Source organism: Pezoporus wallicus, unplaced genomic scaffold (assembly GCF_028554395.1).
Source record: "Pezoporus wallicus isolate ANWC-B61680 ecotype Strahan unplaced genomic scaffold, APGP_CSIRO_Pwel_v1 contig_448, whole genome shotgun sequence".
Lineage (NCBI taxonomy): Eukaryota > Metazoa > Chordata > Aves > Psittaciformes > Psittacidae > Pezoporus > Pezoporus wallicus.
Window position 1 is genome coordinate 956,195 of NW_026636279.1, and position 17,733 is coordinate 973,927.

Sequence of the window (17,733 nt, forward strand, 5' to 3'; positions counted from 1 at the left end):
TTCAGATTATATGATTGTGAAATTAAAAGGATTTGCTGATAAATTTACTGAACAATTGTAAATTATTTTTTATGATGGGAACTTCAGAGAGAGGCAAAAAAAAGGTTGTGGAGTGGTCATATTCAGAAGAGCTGAAGGGAAAGATCCCTCCTTTGAAATCATGTACCTGCCAGCTCTGGAAGGGCTGGTGAACTCCTCTGTTCCAGGTGAGGGTTGCCCTACCCCGCGAGGGAAGAGTGCCTTGAGAAGAGAGTGAGCTACTCCTACTCTGGCAGTACAAAATCAAACCATTTGGGAAGCATCCAGGATAAAAAATGTCAGACTGTGCTATGATCACCTCCTGTCTAAGTAATGATGGAAAAAAAGCTTTCTGAGAAGGTGCTACTAACAGATGGTTTGTGGCAGAGAAGAAAAACACAACTTAGTTCTGAGAGAGGAATGATGAGAGACAGAGCAGTCTGGGATGGAGCAGGTAGCTCCCCTGCCTTTGTGGAGCAGAGGAATTCATTGCCAGCCAGCCAGACTGGACAGTGCCAAAATCCCAGACGTACTGGCACTGCAGCAGCTACATGACTGAAGGACTTCCACTGCAGCAGGGGACAGGTCACCCCACAGCTGGTGACTGGTTTGCCAGGACAGTTGCAGGTGGCACAAGAACATTCTCTTCCTGCTCAAGGCACAAGCTAAGCGCCTCTGTCCAACCAATGCAGACTGTGTTTGTGTCCAGAGCACAGTGTCCTGCAGCCAACCAGGCGTTGTCCTGGGCTTCCATGTCTGATCAGGACACTGAGTGCTGGGAATGCTACTCTTAGGCAGAACTCCCTCCCCAGTGTACCCAGGACTGACCGCACATCTGAAATGGGAGGAGAGGCATGAAGAAGGGGAGGCAATGGGCAAAGGCCAAATTTGAAGAAACAGATAATCTGCTCTTTGGGAGGAGAATGCAGTCCTGTGTAATTAGAATTCTAATGACTAAATAAAATCAGTCCAGGGTGCAGCATGGAGCAGTACCTAGCAATGGGACTCAGGGAAATAACTGCAGCCAGACAGGTCAGCAAAACACAAGTACAAGGTTTACTGGAATCCAGTTGAAGCCATAAACTCCTCCCATGGACCCCAGCAGGTAAAAAATCCATGTGGAGCAAACAACAGAGGAGCTGTCAGGGAAGGCAGGACTGCACCTTCTTATCTAACAGTTTTGAAATCCAGCTTGAGTTACAAGATACATTGAAAGGGGCAGACAGGTAAAAAGAGGAGGCACAATAGGGTGAACAGAAAGACCTCACGAGCCAGAGCCCGGGAGTGTGTTCAGGACATTGCACATACCCAGCGTTGACAAACTGAGCCAGGACACGGATTTACCCAAGGCAATAAAAAATGTTTCATTAAGCAGAGCTGCTGAATCACCCGTCTAGCCCATGGAGTGACCCATTCCTGCGCCTTAGACAAATGTTAAGACAGATGCTTATCCTGAATGGTGTATGATGGAAATACATGAAAAACAAAATTCCAGTTAGCCTGGATACACCAGTGAAGGGTCTCACCAATGCAGGAGGCAGCAGCCCAAGCCCATGGCAGAGGATCCTGTGTCACAGAGGGAGGGCACCAATTGTGCTGTTCAGGGGATGCCATGAAGTAGTACATTAATTGAGCCTTGTCTCTCACTGCTGGTAGATAGCAGCAGCGAGGACTTACAGGATTGGTTTTACTTATGTTTTTACTTTTTGTGGACGTGCACTTTCACTGAATCAGAGGGGAGCTTCTGGGCTGCTTGCAGAAGCCCAGCACCACTCACTGATGTCTGATACCCTTCAGTGGAGGTCTGGTACTAATTACCCAGGAAAGAAAAGCTGCTTATGCTTCCCAAGGCAGAGAAAATGTTCATGTGAACAGGCTGAACTGATAAAGCAAGGGAAGAGAGAGGGTTACCTTCACTAATGACTCTCAGTCAGGAACTTAGCCTCCAACTTCCCTTGACTTGCCCAAGATCAGGGTGAGGTTTAAGCTACAAAAGCAACTACAATGTTCAACTAAATCTTTCTCTTGGATGTTCTCACCAGCCCCTGGTCACACACTTCATACCTCACTGTAATGATGTGCTGTGTTAACAGCAAATGAAACCTGGCTTGTATTCCCTATCCAGGAAAATTAAGGGACAGTATAGGATGGATTCAATCCAGCTGCTCATGAGGGTGGCACAGCGTAGCTCTTTGGTACCTAACCCCAGAAGTCAGTGTGGGACTGAGTCCTCCAAACACATTGTTGGTGCTGGGCTATAGGTCTTGATCACAAGTAAAACTAGAAGCTGGGGAGCTTTATTGTATATTAAAGGAGGTTATACATGAATGACCACTGAGCTGCTTGTGTATTTTTCTTCTATGATTTTGGAACATCTTCTGCCTCTTGCTTTGGATAAACATACAGTTTTCAGTGCCAGCTCTGGAGAGGTGTGCTGGGGAATTCTTTATACAAGTTCTGTAGATCCTTTTCAAATGTCAGATTGGCTGATGGGCAAAACCTTTAATGTCCTGAAAGGGCAAACTCAAACCAGTGCCTGTGGTGGGAACAGTAAGCAGGATTCAAACTGTGGAAGTTACACAAACAGTGGAAGTTGAAATAGTACAGTAAAGGAAATTAGTGCCCTGTTTAGGAGCAGGAGGGATTGCAGCTGAGTGTGGTATGCAGCTATGATGGGGTTTTCTAGTCTCTGCAGCAGAGATTTAGAAGAAGATGGGCTCCAGCTGGCAATCTGCCTTTGGAGTCTGGAAAATCCTGATCCTCAAAGCATGAATGAACGAAGGAGCAGCAGCACATGGCAGCGGACCTGGGCAAGACGACACCTCAACAAGTCTGTTCTTGCTCACGTGTCTGTGAAATGTAGCAGTGCTTTTTGCAATAATATATGGAATACATGTAACCAAAATACACTGAAGTCCTAACAAATTAACCGCCAGACACCAGAACAGGAGACTTCCCATTTGAAGTTACATGTTCTGTGTAATTAAGGTATTTTATCTTTTTTACAATGAAGTTCTTCTGCCTGCAGAAGCAGTTGGAGAGCAGCAGGTGTGAAGAGGAAGGAGCCTAAACCAGGATTGTGGGGATAAATTAGCAGGTACATGCGTAGTACTGCTAACCCCATTTCCAATTTTGAAGCCTGTGTAGGTGTTTTATTTTCTAACTGTTTTAGAAAGACTGTCATGAAATAATTAGGCTCTGTCAACAGTTCCCCTATTCCCAGATTACTGCTTCCTGACTCATTAGAGCTGCTGAGGTTGGCAGGAAACTTGTTTTATAGTAATTTCTCTTGGCGGTGTCCCTGGAGAAGAGACACTGTGAGGCATGTGACACTGGCGTCAACATCATCCTCATAATGGAGGTACGGGGCAGCTGGGAGACATCAGGTTACTGCTGCCATGAGACACCAGCACCTCTGCACCTCATGCTGGAGATGGGGAATGGGATGACTGGGGATCCTAGCCTGTGTGGCGGATAGCTGGGCAGGGTTTTAGGGACAAGAACCCAGTTTGTGTGATTTGCTGGTTTCCTGAATATTTGGCTAGCTTGTAAGGCTTTTAAAAAGAGAAAAAAAGACTTAAAAACCATTGATGCAATGGGTCTTCCCATTCAATCCAGGATGAAGCCACAACAGCATCCCCAGCATTTCCTCCCAGAGCAGCAGATATGATGGACAAACACAACTCGGCTGCATCAGGAGGTACCGAGTCTTCATGGTCTACTGGCAGCAAGGCAAGCATCTGGCTCCACACAGGCTTTGCTACTGTCAGAGCATGACCCAGGGCAGGAGTTTGTTCACTGTAGCTGTGTGACCCTTATTACTCTGGGTACAAGAAGCAGCATTTTCTGGGGTCTCCCAGCTCAGAACAGAGCAGTGCCCAGCCAGGCCCAGCCCACAGCTCCCAACTCCAACCTTTGCAGTATGGAAAGCCCCACATCACATTCCCTTGCTACTCCTTCCTTTTATCAGCTAATTTCAGCAAAACCAGGAACATGCTCAGACCTCCTACTTATCGTCTGCAAACCATCAATTCAGTCAACAGTTACATTCTGTTTTGTCAAGGGATTCAGGTTTGTGGAGAGGCAAAGAGACCTGTACAGTTCTGCCAGCAACATGGTTACATGAACAGCGAAAGCTGCCTCCATGCTCATGTTTACAGTTCTTCACTCAACTTATTTTCCAGAGCACCTGAAGGAAGCAAAACACACATAAACAGCTTTAATTTCAGCCAGAGAGTTTTTTCACAGGCTGAAAGCTGAGACAGTGCCTGCATTGTGCAGGGAACCTGGCAACCAACCATTGCTGAGCGAGAAGTTCAATGTAAGGACAAAGATTTGGAATTGTCTTTTTTAATCCTCAAATAAAACAGGTAAACAAGCTTTGTTAATGCCTCCCTTGTCATCTGAGCAGTTCCACACCTGTGGGACCCACCATTCATCAAGCCAGAGGAGAAAGGGATGAGGGGAGGCAGGCTGGGCTGATGATGTTGCCAGAGAGAGCCCTGGGAGGGGAGCTCAGTATCAGGAGAGCACAAGGCTCACGCTAGCCTGCCTCCATCATGTACATGCTCCCCTTCAAACAAGTTGCATGGGCAGAGAGCTGCAGGGAGGATCTGCAGAGCCATGGACCAGTAAAACACGTGCCTGTGCTGGGCATACTGATGCTGTTCTAAGCTTGTACCTGATGGAGAAGTGGGAAAACTTGGATGTGGGTTCTGTAAATGCATCTCAAGCTCCTCAAAATGCTTGAGAGAGCTAGTGAGTGTGCAGAAAAGGGATAGCTGTTTGGCAAAGGTTGCTTGGGTTTCCACAAGGTATTGGGCAAGACTTCGAACAGCTCTGAGAGGCCCTGGAACAAGACTGAAGGTCTTCCCCAGGCAGTTAATCTGCTGAAAGGAAGCAGCAGAACAGAGAAGTTCTGCAAGAGATAGAAAGTCACAGGCGGTATTGCCAACAGTAGTCTGGAATATAAAAATATCATTTTAGATGATAAGATCTATTTTCCATAAACTTACAATGAGTGACCCCTTGCTGAGTTTAAGACCAATGTTAACGTATGACTCTGTGGCCTGTCACCTTTGTCGTTTATCATGTAGCTAACCAGAATATCCCAGGTCCTTCCTACGGGATTTTCCTTGGCTCAGATTTACACTCTTCTGCTACGCTTTCGTTAGGGCAGACCAAACTCAGACTAAACCATGGAAGCAGCCCAGGCCTAATGAGGGACTTGGAGGGATATCCAAGACCCACTGCAGCAGTGAATTCCAGGTTTCTCTGGCCAGATAATTCACTGTAAGAGATAAAACAATTGATGGCAGTGGAAAAAGTCCCATGGGAAGACAGACATCTACAGGGACTGCTGTTGCTCCTCTGCTCAATGAGCACCAGAAGCTAAGCTGCTGCTAGCAACTGCCATGCCCATGGGAGGAGCTGAGGGACCAAGCAGCTCCTTTGACTTCTGCTTTGAACAGGTGGAGTGTAATCCCACATCAATAAATTCTTCTACATGACCTTCAGGGGCACAGAGTGGTTTCATGGAAGAAGCCACAACCTCCAGGAGGTTTTCACAAACAGGACCCCAGTAGATTGCATCCCTTTTTGCAGCAATTCAAAGAGCTGATCAGCTTTGCTGTAACCTTTGTGTCAGAGCAGTGTTGTAGAGCTCCACTGAAGGGTATCAGACACCAGGACATGAGTTCCCTTTATTTAGCAGTTCCTGGAGCCACAGACCAACATGCTGGAAGAGCTGGAAAGATTTGTGCCTCAATGCACAAAGCGTACTTTATATTGTCTCTGCACTGTTAGAGTCCAACCACATCACACACACAAAAACAGAAGAGAGAAATATCCTCCTCTATTCCAAGACAAAACCAGCATTATGCACAAATCCCAAATGGATTTTTTCCCCTTTTCATTTAGGAAGAAAAGACGGGATTTGTCTTCCCCAACACCCCCCACCGCGCCCCCCCCCATCTGGTGCACATTCACAGTAATAATGAGTTTTGCTTCCAATACATGGGTTGGATCGGGACCTCAAGGAAAAAGGGGAAAAATCTGGATTTTGAGCAGCCACGTGTCAGTTCCCATTTCTGGCACTGCGACACACAGCACAAAAGCACCCAAACAAACCAGGCTTCAAAGGTATAAATGGTTTCACAGAACATACATTTTAAAAGGGACAAGTACAAACATTACAAAATGAACAGAATCATTTTTAAAATGCTTGTATTTGTTTAACCGTTAAAAAAGACATGTACAGAAAGAGCTAGCAAAGCTAACAACTTCCTGCTGCTCCAGTTAGTGTTGCCTGCATGCACTGGAATAGTTATTGTGGAACCGAATCTCTGGCCATCTCTTCTGGACAACTTGCAGTTTATGTCTGATGATGCTATGTGAAGGACTGAGGCAATCCACAGGCTCACTGGCAGCTGTCTCATGTCGTCTGGCTTAACAAAAAGGCATTGAAATAAAAATGTTGTCTGTGGTTTACTTCAGAAACCAAGAAAGAGCACGAGAGAGAGTGCACAACCATGCACACGCGAGGAGATCACACACAAATGAGAGAATACCAGGAAGCTACACTCGCCCTGCCACCACAGGAGGAAAGTACAGCAGCTCCCAGAGTTAGTACAGGTTGGGATTAGCTTGGTCCCATGGATCTCAACATCACTTGACAGACTAAGCTAAAAGCAAGGCAAGAAAGGTTAAGGGGGACAGAACTCCATGTGTTGCATGTGTGCATTCTCTCTCACACCCTCCTCTTCAGGCTTTCTGAGGTCCCAGCAAGGTCAGTTCAAGAGGTTCTCCCATCCAACGTGTAATAGCGATACATTAAACCTAAGACCAGTGCTCCGAAGATGGGGATTAGCCATGTTGACCAGAAACTACAGAGAGAATAAAAACCAAACACACAACAAACCAAAACACACACACATAAAATAGAAGAAAATCACAGGTTAATGATTCATTCAAAATGTTCATCACTTATTACATGTCTGTTTTCTCCCAGGGAACTCTATAAACCCATCTCTCATCAGCTAACAGACCAGCCAAAGGGGCTGTGGCTCTCAGGGCTGGGCAGCATTGGCCATCCCCATGTTCAGTGCTCAGCCCAGTCCCTGTGAGAGTCCCCTGTGCCTGCAAGGGCTTGGTGCCTTAGAAAACAGCAGCTGAATTGTTGAAGCTTCCAGCCTGGCACATACAGAAACCAGTTTGGGGTTTTTTGTTGTTGGTTTGTCTTGTTTTGTTTTTCCTTAAATAAGTCAGACTGTAATTTGTGCTATACAAACAGCTGAGTTGACTCAAGGATGGAAATTGCTACATCCATCCCATAACAAATCTTCCTCACTCGTAAACCAGAGGCCACAGGCTCACCTTCAGCAGCCTCCTTAGCTAAAAGATTCTGCATCAGCTACAAAAGACTAAGGCCCTGTTCTGGCTCTAAGGATTTTCAAGTAAATGGGGCTGATCATGGTGAAGAACCTCCAAAAACATGCACATCACTGCGTTGTGTCACCCTGTGGTTTGCAGTGCCCACTGAAATAATCCCTATAGTGCAGAGGGACTATAGTGCACTAATATCCCCAGGGTTTTTTTCCTGCCCATTAGAGTTAATAATGCATTTTTACAAAGGGAGAGTCCTAACCCCTTGATTTCTTATTCAGTTTTTCTTAAGAGGATACCATACCTTGATTGGCCTGAGGATGTCACACTTGGATTCTGAAGGAAGAAATAGGGAGTTAAACACGAGCTAATGAGACTACAAGACTAAACATGTGATTACAAACACAAGGTAAAAATAACACTCCCTTCCTCTCCCAGTCACCCTCTATCACAAGCATGGATGTTTCTGGGGCTGTTTGCCATTGTCTTCACCTCCACATTCTTTCCATCAATTCAACCCAATCCAATCCCTCCCACCCAGTCACCAACTTCACACTGGAACTTGCATCCTCATAATAAAAGGTCTTGCAAAGCAGCCTGTTCCTTTTAAACACTAGGGACTGTGATCTGCACTCCGATACAGACCATCCTTTCAGTGTGATGCCCTCTCTAAACCCCTGCCCACGTTCCCATTTGCTATCCTGCTCCCTGACCACTGAAGCATACAACCACAATGTTCTCATCGGCTCTCCCTCGCACACAACCTGTTTCCAAACTTCTGCACTCCTCCTTTCATAGAACTCTTGCTAACTTAAATCCTCCTTCCAGTCAGCTGCAATTCTCAGCTGGGCTTTCATCAACTCTACAGCCTCGATGGCGATTGCTGCTCTCCAGTTTAAACAATAACTACCAACCAAAAATCACCTTTCATGCCCATCCTGAACGGAATTATCTCAATTTCCTGAGAGCTTTAGTGCTTCCCTTCTGCTGTAATACGCCCAGTGGCTGCTAAACACTGACCCTTACCTGTGGGAAGCTACCTCTTGAGCTGCATCACAAGGATATACACGTACAGTTTTTTATGTGTTTGTTCCTCCCGCCTATTTATTTTCACATTACTGAGTTCTACCTCTTGCTGCTGTTTTTAGGTTATACTTGGGCTTGCTTTTTCAAAACAGATGATGTACACTGGAGAAAGGCCTTAGCAGTACATAATTCACTGGACTTTATCTTCAGAAGAGAAAAAGTATTTAACTCATATCCAAGGGAGCCACTCAGATTACTCTTTATTTCTAGACACATTTATGATCCTGCTTATGAAACAGAGTTAAACGGAACAATAGATTTCAAGGTGAATATATGCATAATTATGCAGTCCCATGTTTTAACTAAGTGTAGGCTTCATACAGCCTGAATTATTCTATGACTACAGCAAGCAAACACTCTCAAGGGCTTCAGCCACTGCTCCCTCTGTTGACAGTTTCCCTCTTGGGTCCGGCTACCCTGCAAGTGGCCCTGCTTCGAACAGCAGCTAATGAAAGTGTTGTTGAAGGCAAAGCTGCGCCTGGTCTAAGCCTTCAAGCCAAGCACGAAGAGAAGCCAGCTGCAAGGCACATGTTTACCTCTCCTACGGGATTCTATTTATTACCATTTCCCCCTCCCCATCCATTTCAAAGGCATTTTGCAACACTGTGCTCTGTTCTAATCCAGGAGTACCTGAGTTTTAAGCAATGCCAATAATTACTAGGGCAGTTAACAGAGAATTCTTGTTTTACAGCCAACCCCACAGTGGCTGTGCCTGTCTGCTGGCTTGAATGAAACAACACCAACAGTTCAGTGGTCAGGACATAGCGAGTGATGCAAAGAAAACAGTTTGTGGTTCAAGGTGTGGAAATAACATTGCTGATGTCAGGGGAGAGAGGGCACAAAAAACCCTTCCAATTTCACACCAAGATGACTGCTGAGTTTCAGAACAAACGTATAATTTGCTTGGAAGATTTATTCATTACTTTAGCTTGTTTAAATAGAAAGCCACAAGCTCCATAGAAAAAAAAAAACAAACACATAAAAGAGGTGTGTGACAACTTCTTTGTTTCATTTTATGAGCGTCATTTCCACTGCATTAAATTAAAACAGGAAAGTAAAATACTAATAGCTTACCTTGGAACCTTCTTTTTTACGATCGTGCTGTCAAGGGGAAAAAAAATAAGAAGAAAAAATATAAGCACTGACTGCAAGAGAAACCTGCAGTCCTGACAAGGGAATTGTTCTGTACACAGTCCTCAAGGAAGGGGCAATTGCCTGGACTCAGGTTTCAAAGGAGTCATTCCTTCAGCACCCAAAGGCACAGTTGTTGCAGCAGGCAGGAAGCTGGTGTTTGTGCCATGCCCCTGTGATCTCTCACCCTCTTGAACTCTAAATTACAAGGCAAGGCAAAGTTATGGTACCACCACTAAAGGAGGAAACTGATTAGATGACATTCTTTAAGTGCCCTTAATTTAATTGTAGTGAGAAATCTGTTTTAAATGGTGGGAAGAGAAGTCTAATTTAGTTTTGTTTCCTCAACAGAGATTGGTTTTCCTCAACAGAAATCCTGGGCAACATAAAGACTGCCCAAAACCCTTAACTACTTACTTATTTCACAAGACACATCTTAGTCTGTGTGTTCAGTGGGTTACACAAAGGAGAATCACACTTTCACACAGTCCCATCGTGTGTTTGAAAGAGGCTGTGACAGTCAGCTGGTCCTTACCGGGTGGATCTCCCCGATGTAGTACTGCTTGAGCATTTCCCTGGCATCTGAGGAATGCCCAACATCTTCAAAGCTCTCAGTGGCATCTCTGCCAGCTTGTTCCAGCAAAACCTCTTCTCCACCTGGATGCTGGAAGAGAAGAGTTCAGGTGAGCAAAGGGCTAGATGCAAAAAAGGTACAAGAGTACCTTTGCCTGCCTGCTTTCGTTTCTTCTGTTCATCACAGATGCCTCAAACCAGCACCATCAAGAAAATCTTCCAAAAGTTCAATTGTCTAACCTCTCCTTCAGGAATTTACAGAGAACTATGTGTGCTGCACAGCCTGGAAAACACCTTCCATAATAAAAAGCCTTCCAAAGAAGCAAATCCCCAATGTACACAGGGAGCACAGCTTTGTCCCCCACAGCAAAGCTATCCCTTCTGTGATTCCATAATGGATTTGGGCAAGAAAATAACACAGACGGAAGAATATCCTCATGTAGTTCTTCATGGGCTCTGCTGCACAAATCAGACTCCCCTGCTTGCAGAGGAGCCTCTCCTGCATGATTTTCGCAAGAACTGCCCTGAGGCATCTTAGCTGCTAAGAAGCACAAGACAACACTACCTTCACAGGCACCAGGAAAGGATATTCTGCTTCTTTAGATACTTCAGAAAATAATAGTATTTGGCTGACAGTCAAACGAATACAAAAGAACAGAGAACTGCATCATGTTTGCTAGTGGCATATGTGGCTACAGCTCAAGTGTAGCACCAACAATACTGCATTCATCCAGTGTACAACCAGCCACTCAACAACCACGAAGAGAAGTGTCATGAAAAATGATCAGTTTGACATCACAAACTGATCTCAGATTCAGAAGTTGTAACAACAAAAGTACCAAACCCACAAGGATGCTCCACAACGACACTGATGATTCTACGGTGGCTGATGGTCACAGAAAACTGACAGACCAAGTGGTATGAACTGACGCAGAACCCTGGTGCAGTTCTGTTCTCCTTGATGGTTTGGATTCTTGTCTAGCACTGTCAATACCATAAGTCCAGGAACAGGCATGCTAACCACAAAGCCAGCAAAATGCAATGTCTTTACAGTGTGAGTGTGAACAACTAGTTAAATCTAAACAATCAGCTCATACAGTTAAACCAATAAAGTCTGGCTTCTGAGTGCACACACAGGGACTAACCCAGTTTTCTACAGCATCAGGCAACAAGCACTAAATATGCTGAGGTGCTTATAAAAGCACCTGTAGAAACCAGGGGATAAAAACTGGCCATCTACTTTAAGCGTTCTAGAAGAACTCCTTGGGGATGTTTAACCAGGGATCTCATTTCAGATAGAAAAATATCAGAACTGAATTTTAAGGGCAACACCTTTGCTTTCCTAATCATCCACCCTAAAAGGGCAGAAAAAAACCTGCAGTAATAGGGAACATGCAGTGGATATTGGCTTTTGGTGGCATCGAGTCTTTGCACATAGGAGAGACAAGAAGAAAGGTAAAGTTTACTCCTCTTTGGGTCTGAAGCCTTTCTATGCACTTACTAAATCCACAGTGACAAAAAAAAAAGAATTAATTATTCATGCACATCTGTCCTTTGCTGTAATCCCCAAACCAAAAGACTTCAGACCATTTTGGCATGTCATCTTTCTAAAAGGACAGCCACAACTGCAACCAGACAATTCTTACCCTGTCATATCTCAGCTAACGTAAACCCAGACTATTTATACAGGAAGTCATTTACGCTGCCACAAAACTTCTCAAAGCTACAGTTTCTGCAGGAAAACATGAAAACTGGAAATGTTGCAACTGCGGGAGAGGGGAAAGGAAGGAAGGGGAAGTGCTTCCAGAGGAAGCAATGGCTGAAAAATGTCTGTTTCTGAAAAGAAATAGACGAAAGCAAATAAGAACAAGAGAGGTGGGCCCAAGTGCCAGTCCTCAGAAGTCTTCCTCAACAACAGCAACAGAAGTGGAACCTCCTTGTCACTGGGGCCTTCAGCACACACAGTAAAGTACACATTGACAACAACATTAATAGTCTTGAAGCACCAATTCTGGAAGGGTATGACCAACACTACTGAGCAAAGAACACAGTTCTACAGGGAGACCCCTGTCCTTTGGGAGTAAAAAACACAACAGCCACCATCAGCTTAAGAGGCCTTGGCCCAGGCAGCACAGAAGGGAGGCCAGCCTGCTCCTGCCATAGTCAGGAGACTTGGGGGGAGGAAACCCAAGACTTCCTCGTGCTCTGCAGCACTCACAGCTACAAGAGGTGCTCTCAAAAGCACTGTTTCAGTGTGACATTTCAATTGAGTTCTCCAAACTGGGTCCAGAGAACAGCAGAGTAGGGAGTTGTGCAGCCCCATATTCATACTAAGCTCACTTAAGTGTTACTGACACCCTTAAGATGGCCAAGTTTGTCCTTGATGACTCACTTCCTAATTAGCAACTCATATAGTCCATCTCCAGTGTTCAGCCAGCAAGGCTGTATTTATTCATGAGACCTCAGAAGATGCTTTATCTGTGTAGCCTTTAGAAGGGATATGGAACAAGCAAAAAGCAGCAGCAAGCCAGAACTGAGGCGCACAGCAAAGGCACAACACAAACTCGCTGGAGAAGGCGAGAGCCAAGAGCCAGCCGCCTTTCTGCAGACTCCCAAGTGCCCATCTGCATACGTCTGCCTGGCAACTGCTGCTACAGACCCACTGCAGACTACAAATGAACTCAGAAGCAAAGCTAAGCTCTACTACTAATTAGATTGCTGGAGCAGGTAAGACACAGGATCATCAGGTTGAGGAGGGATGCAGCAGCTTTCATTCCTGGCCCCCAGTATTAAGACAAATAAGCCAGGAAAGGAAGAGGATCACTGTGCAGTAATAAGGTGCCAGTACAATACAAGACAGGAAACAAGGACAAGCAGCCACGTAGACACCAATGGTGTTCATCAGCCACACATCCTTCAAAGCTTGTTTTAAAATGTGGAACAGGTTCCCCCAAAAATACCTCTGCAAAGCTGGAGCAAGTCAGCATGAGCAGAAACAGATCTCTGACATTCCTCCTTCCCCCTTACAGAGTTCTGGTTTCAGATACACCAGGGTAAGCAAGACTCAAATGCAGAAGGACAAAGAAAGGTATTCAAACTTGCTGCCTCTGTTGTGAAAGCAACCATCTGATAAGCCCCTCCACTTCCATCTAAGTGATATGCTCTGTTAGAACCATGTACGTTTAATGAGAAGCTGTCAGTAGTAGAGTATTTCCTTCATTTGAAACACAGTTTGAAGAACATTATATTTGAAACCAACTGACCAATGTGGGCTAGAGTTGTTACAACCCAGGCTCATGCCACTTGGAAACAAGTTCAAATAGATTTCTAGCCACACTTCTCATGGGTATCAGAAGCAACAGCACATCCCAAGACACAAAGTGGTGGTGACCGCTGTGTCTTGTGGACTCAGGCAACAGACATACACTGAAGAAACACATACCTCCAGACTCTTTTAGTACTGCGTAAAAATAGAGATAAACCGTGTCCCTCCATCACTAGAATGTGTGTGAAATTAAGTCTATTACAGATTGTGAGGGTGTATGTGTGAGCAGACCAGCCCTCAAAGCGCCTGTCAGGGAGGTAGACCTGCCTTCCTCCGCTTCCTGACTCATCATTCACACCTATCTCAGCAGCCAGCCCTTTCTACTCTAGCCATAGCCTTCCCTTGCTTTTATAGACTGCTGCAATAAGGAGTAGTATTCTGGTGGTCCAGCCACCTTGATTTGGGAGAAAATTACACTGTTGCCACAGGCTATCTCAGAATGTACTTACAGGCTTTCTGAAGCACAGGAGGTTGCAGCCTCTCAGAAACTCCTATGAAATATCAGTTGCTTTCTTTGCACATTGCCTGCATTTTGTTCACCTCAGACTTCAGCGGAATTTTGCTCTGTGGTGTCTTAATTGTTACTCCTATTACACAGCAAATAACAAAGTAAATTGGAAGTTTAAAGTGATCTATGCTTCAAACAACATATGGATTGTGAGTTGGCTAGCTAATGGCTGACCTGCTGTACCTAGTTTGCAGGAACCATGAAGCAGAATTGAACAATCTCTTAGCAGCGAGGCTTGTTCACATTACACAAGCACTCTGAGGTAATGATCTGATGGATATTCAGCAATCCTGTTCAAATAATCTGTGACCAAAGGCCAGAAAAGGCAACAGTTAGACACAGCTTCAGTGACTACACAGGGTGAAGGGGAAACACTACCCACTGAAAGCCTGAGAGTTGCAGCTACAGCAGTCAATGTTTTAAAGCAGAACAGTTTATCAGACAACTTCAACTTTTAAACAAGACAAACATCCCTGGTTCCAATCAGTTGCACATTGTTCCCCTGTCGCTCAACTGATTACAGTGGGGTAAGAGATATAAAGTGCATTTTTGTGAATAATTTAGGCCTTGATCTACACTTAGAAGTCGCACTACATCAGCAAGGGGCATACATAGCAGACTGTTGTGTCAGCCACACTGGCACAGTTAAAACAGTCACCTTATTCTTCAATCCCTAGTCCGAGTAGAAGTTTTTCATGTTGGGGAAAAGACACAAATGGGATAAAGAGCTTGGAAAGGACAACATGAAATATCATCTAAAGGTAAAATTCAGGGCACTGCTACACCTAGCTTGCGGGGGGGGGGGAGCAAAGTGTCTTTCTGGGCTTATTTATAATACTGAAGGTGTCTCAAGGAGCATGTCTCAGATGCAACAGAGAACACTGAGATGAAGACTGAGCACCACGCAGTGTCCCTGCTCTGAAGGACATCATTATTCACACAAGGGTTAGTATCTCAGAAACAGTTTTCTAATTGTTAAGTCTGAAAAGCAGTAAGTAGCAACCATATCTGGAACACAGAGGCAAGTGTAAGACAAGGCAGATGGTTTCTGCAAGTACTGTCCCAACCTCCAGCTGGTTTTGGCTCTTCCTAAACCCACAGTGCTTTGCTATTCAGAAACCAGCAGCGGATTGCTTTTCCACATTTTTGCCTAGTCTTCCCCGTAATCTACTTAACCTTCTTGCATCCACAACAACCTTTGGCAAGGAGTTCCACTGGTCTGCTCCCTGTTGCATGAAGAAACACCATTTGTTTGTTCTGGACCTGGCTCCAGCTTCTTTGATGTCCCCTTGTTCTTGTACTAGACTTCTAGTTGCAGGCAAACATGGAAGATTTAAAAAACTAGTGGAGTAACAAGCCTTCTTCAGAACACACCCACCACTCTGCCAGTTTGACTTGCTCAGCAGAGGTAGCTGGGCTCACAGCTTTGTACTCCACTGCACCCACCCAAATTCTCAGGAATTTCAGAGATGCCAGATGACAGGTTTGGCCTAGTGCTGGGGAGCCCAAACAGTGGCCGGGGGGTGGAGGGGTGGGTTGTGTGTACATGTAGGAGGAAGCAGTCAGCTGCTTAAAAAAAACCTCACATACCATCTGGAAAACTTCTGGTCTTGTGAACTAACCTGGAACAGGAATCAGAGTACCTTAATTCTGCTCATAGCTCCACCACTTCAGAGCTTCCTGAGTTAAGAGTCACACTCAAAATGATTTGTCTTCTCTTTCCCACCCCAAGAATAAGCTGTCTACAGTACAGTTTGCATCTTGTTGATCTTGTTGTAGATGTGTGTGACTAAACATGCAACTGGTCTCTCACCTCAGCTGGACCTATGGGCTCTCAGGTAAAACCAACAGCTGAGCATCAGCTGGTAATTCTTCACACCACTGCTGCTCTGTAGCTCCAAAGCTCCATGCTTCCACCAAGCACCATCCCACTGTCCCACAGGCCTTTCTTTGCACCATACTGGGGGCCTCAAGTCTCTCTTGAGTATCAAAGACCCAAGAGCAAGAGCAGCAGCTGCCTTTCAGCTCCTGGACCTGACACAGAGGCCTCTATAGTGATGGAGTACCAACAGTAGACACCAGTGAGCAAACGAGAGAGCAGCCAGGATCCATTTATGGTCCTTTGGAAGCAAGATTTGTTTTGTTATGAAAGCTATAAACAGTGCAGAACTGGCTATGGCAAAGGCTAGTTCAAGCCACTGTAGTAAAAGACAGCTCCCTAATCTGGCCACTGAAATACCTTAGAGGGTCTCTTAAAATAAATGTTGGGGCAAGACTCAAAGCACAAGTCAGATCCTGAAGGAAATATTATGATGCTGGACCCAAAGAACAAAACAGATTGTCTCCAACTTTGTAATAAAATACCAAAACCTACACAGAAAGCCACTACCTTCAACTGTCAGTCTGCTGCAAAAAAAGCAGCCAGGTTATTGTTCCCTCCTCCTCTGGTAAGCTTCTACACCTCACAAAGGTAGCTTTGCCATTATATGTTATGACTACATAGCAGATGTGCTTTAATCATACATGCCTGGAGGAAAATAGTAGTTTAATTTAGACAAGCAAACCAACAAGCAGCAACATGTGCATTTTCAATGGGTTGCCCTGCTTTTAAAGCCAATTCAGAGTAACTTTTGTACGTTACCCTGTAGATGCTACAACGGGTTCGGTGGTATTTTAAGCTGGGATAAACCCCTTTGAAAGTTTTTGCCGTTTCTTCCCACTCTGTTTTCATCTCCAAATGCTAACACCACAATCTCAGCCTTCTCAAAAAACAGAAGGCAAAAGCATCAAGTCCAGAAGCAATGTTTGTCCACAGAGCCAAGAGAACTGGAGATCAGGCAGCAGAGGCTGCATCGGTTCCACGCCATCCATGGACGGTCCCTGAGGGAAGGCAGTGCTGCAGCAGGTGCTCACCTACTGAATCACCATTACTCTCTCCTTCAGGTTATGGCGTGTCCCTGGAGATGTCACATATAAACTACTGATCCGGCCCGTGAGGTTTACCCTACAAGGCCAGAAGTGAAGTAACACAGCGTACGGAGAGCTGCACCTCGCAGGTGAGGCGTGCCGCAGCAGCTCCATGCGGAGCAGAAGGTGACTCAAAGGAGTCCAAGCACAACCCCTCCGCCCGCCTGGCCTTGGCCACCATGACCCGCCGTTCCTCTCCCGTTTACGGCAGGTCCTTGGAGCAGGGGCAGGCCCTGTGCTGCGCACACGAACCGCACAGGCGGAGAGTCAGGGCTCATGGGACCCTCCTTCCGCCAGTGCTGGGCCCCCACAGCCTGGGCCCGGAGCCCCTCCCGCTCCGGGATCTCTGCCCCCCCCCCCCCCCCCGTGTCACCGCTCCCGCACCCCCCAACCCTCCCCTTCCCCATCACCCCCCGGCCCTCCCCTTCCCTATCACCCCCCAACGCCAACCCCAGGCTCTCGTCCCTCAGCACCCGCATGTCCTGACCCCGCACCGCCTGCCCCATGGGGAACGGGCCATGCCCCCTCCCCGCCCGGCCTCACCTCCTCCAGAAAGCGCGTGACATCGTAGACGCGCCCGTGGATAACGAACCAGGCCTCGCGGCTGGAGTTCCGCTTCCCCACCTCCTCCAGCGTGAACACGGGCCCGGCCTCCGAGCAATCCCCGGCCTCCGCGGCCTTCCCGGACTCCATGGCGGCTGCCGACAGCTTCGCGAAACGACGGGTTTGGCTCATGGCAGCC

At 46.1% G+C, this 17,733-nt stretch overlaps 1 protein-coding gene and 1 long non-coding RNA gene across 3 annotated transcripts; one reads left to right on the plus strand and one right to left on the minus strand.

Annotated features, from left to right (window-relative positions):
• Nucleotides 1–2,908: 2,908 nt before the first annotated feature.
• On the plus strand, nucleotides 2,909–4,401 carry LOC130594172 (uncharacterized). The gene is made up of 2 exons (XR_008970995.1): nucleotides 2,909–3,115; nucleotides 3,637–4,401. It is a non-coding gene; the product is annotated as an uncharacterized LOC130594172 (long non-coding RNA).
• Nucleotides 4,402–6,226: 1,825 nt separating this feature from the next.
• Nucleotides 6,227–17,733, minus strand: LOC130594188 (cytochrome b5). 2 transcript variants are annotated; one of them, XM_057399917.1, is made up of 5 exons: nucleotides 17,535–17,733; nucleotides 10,154–10,282; nucleotides 9,562–9,588; nucleotides 7,706–7,737; nucleotides 6,227–6,460 (listed from the first exon to the last, which is right to left on the minus strand). In XM_057399917.1, exons 1-5 carry the CDS (start codon nucleotides 17,724–17,726, stop codon nucleotides 6,316–6,318), a joined length of 525 nt encoding a protein of 174 aa, XP_057255900.1. In that variant the 5' UTR covers nucleotides 17,727–17,733; the 3' UTR covers nucleotides 6,227–6,315. The 2 variants fall into 2 exon arrangements, with proteins under 2 accessions (XP_057255900.1, XP_057255901.1); XM_057399918.1 differs by having other exon boundaries at nucleotides 6,227–6,902.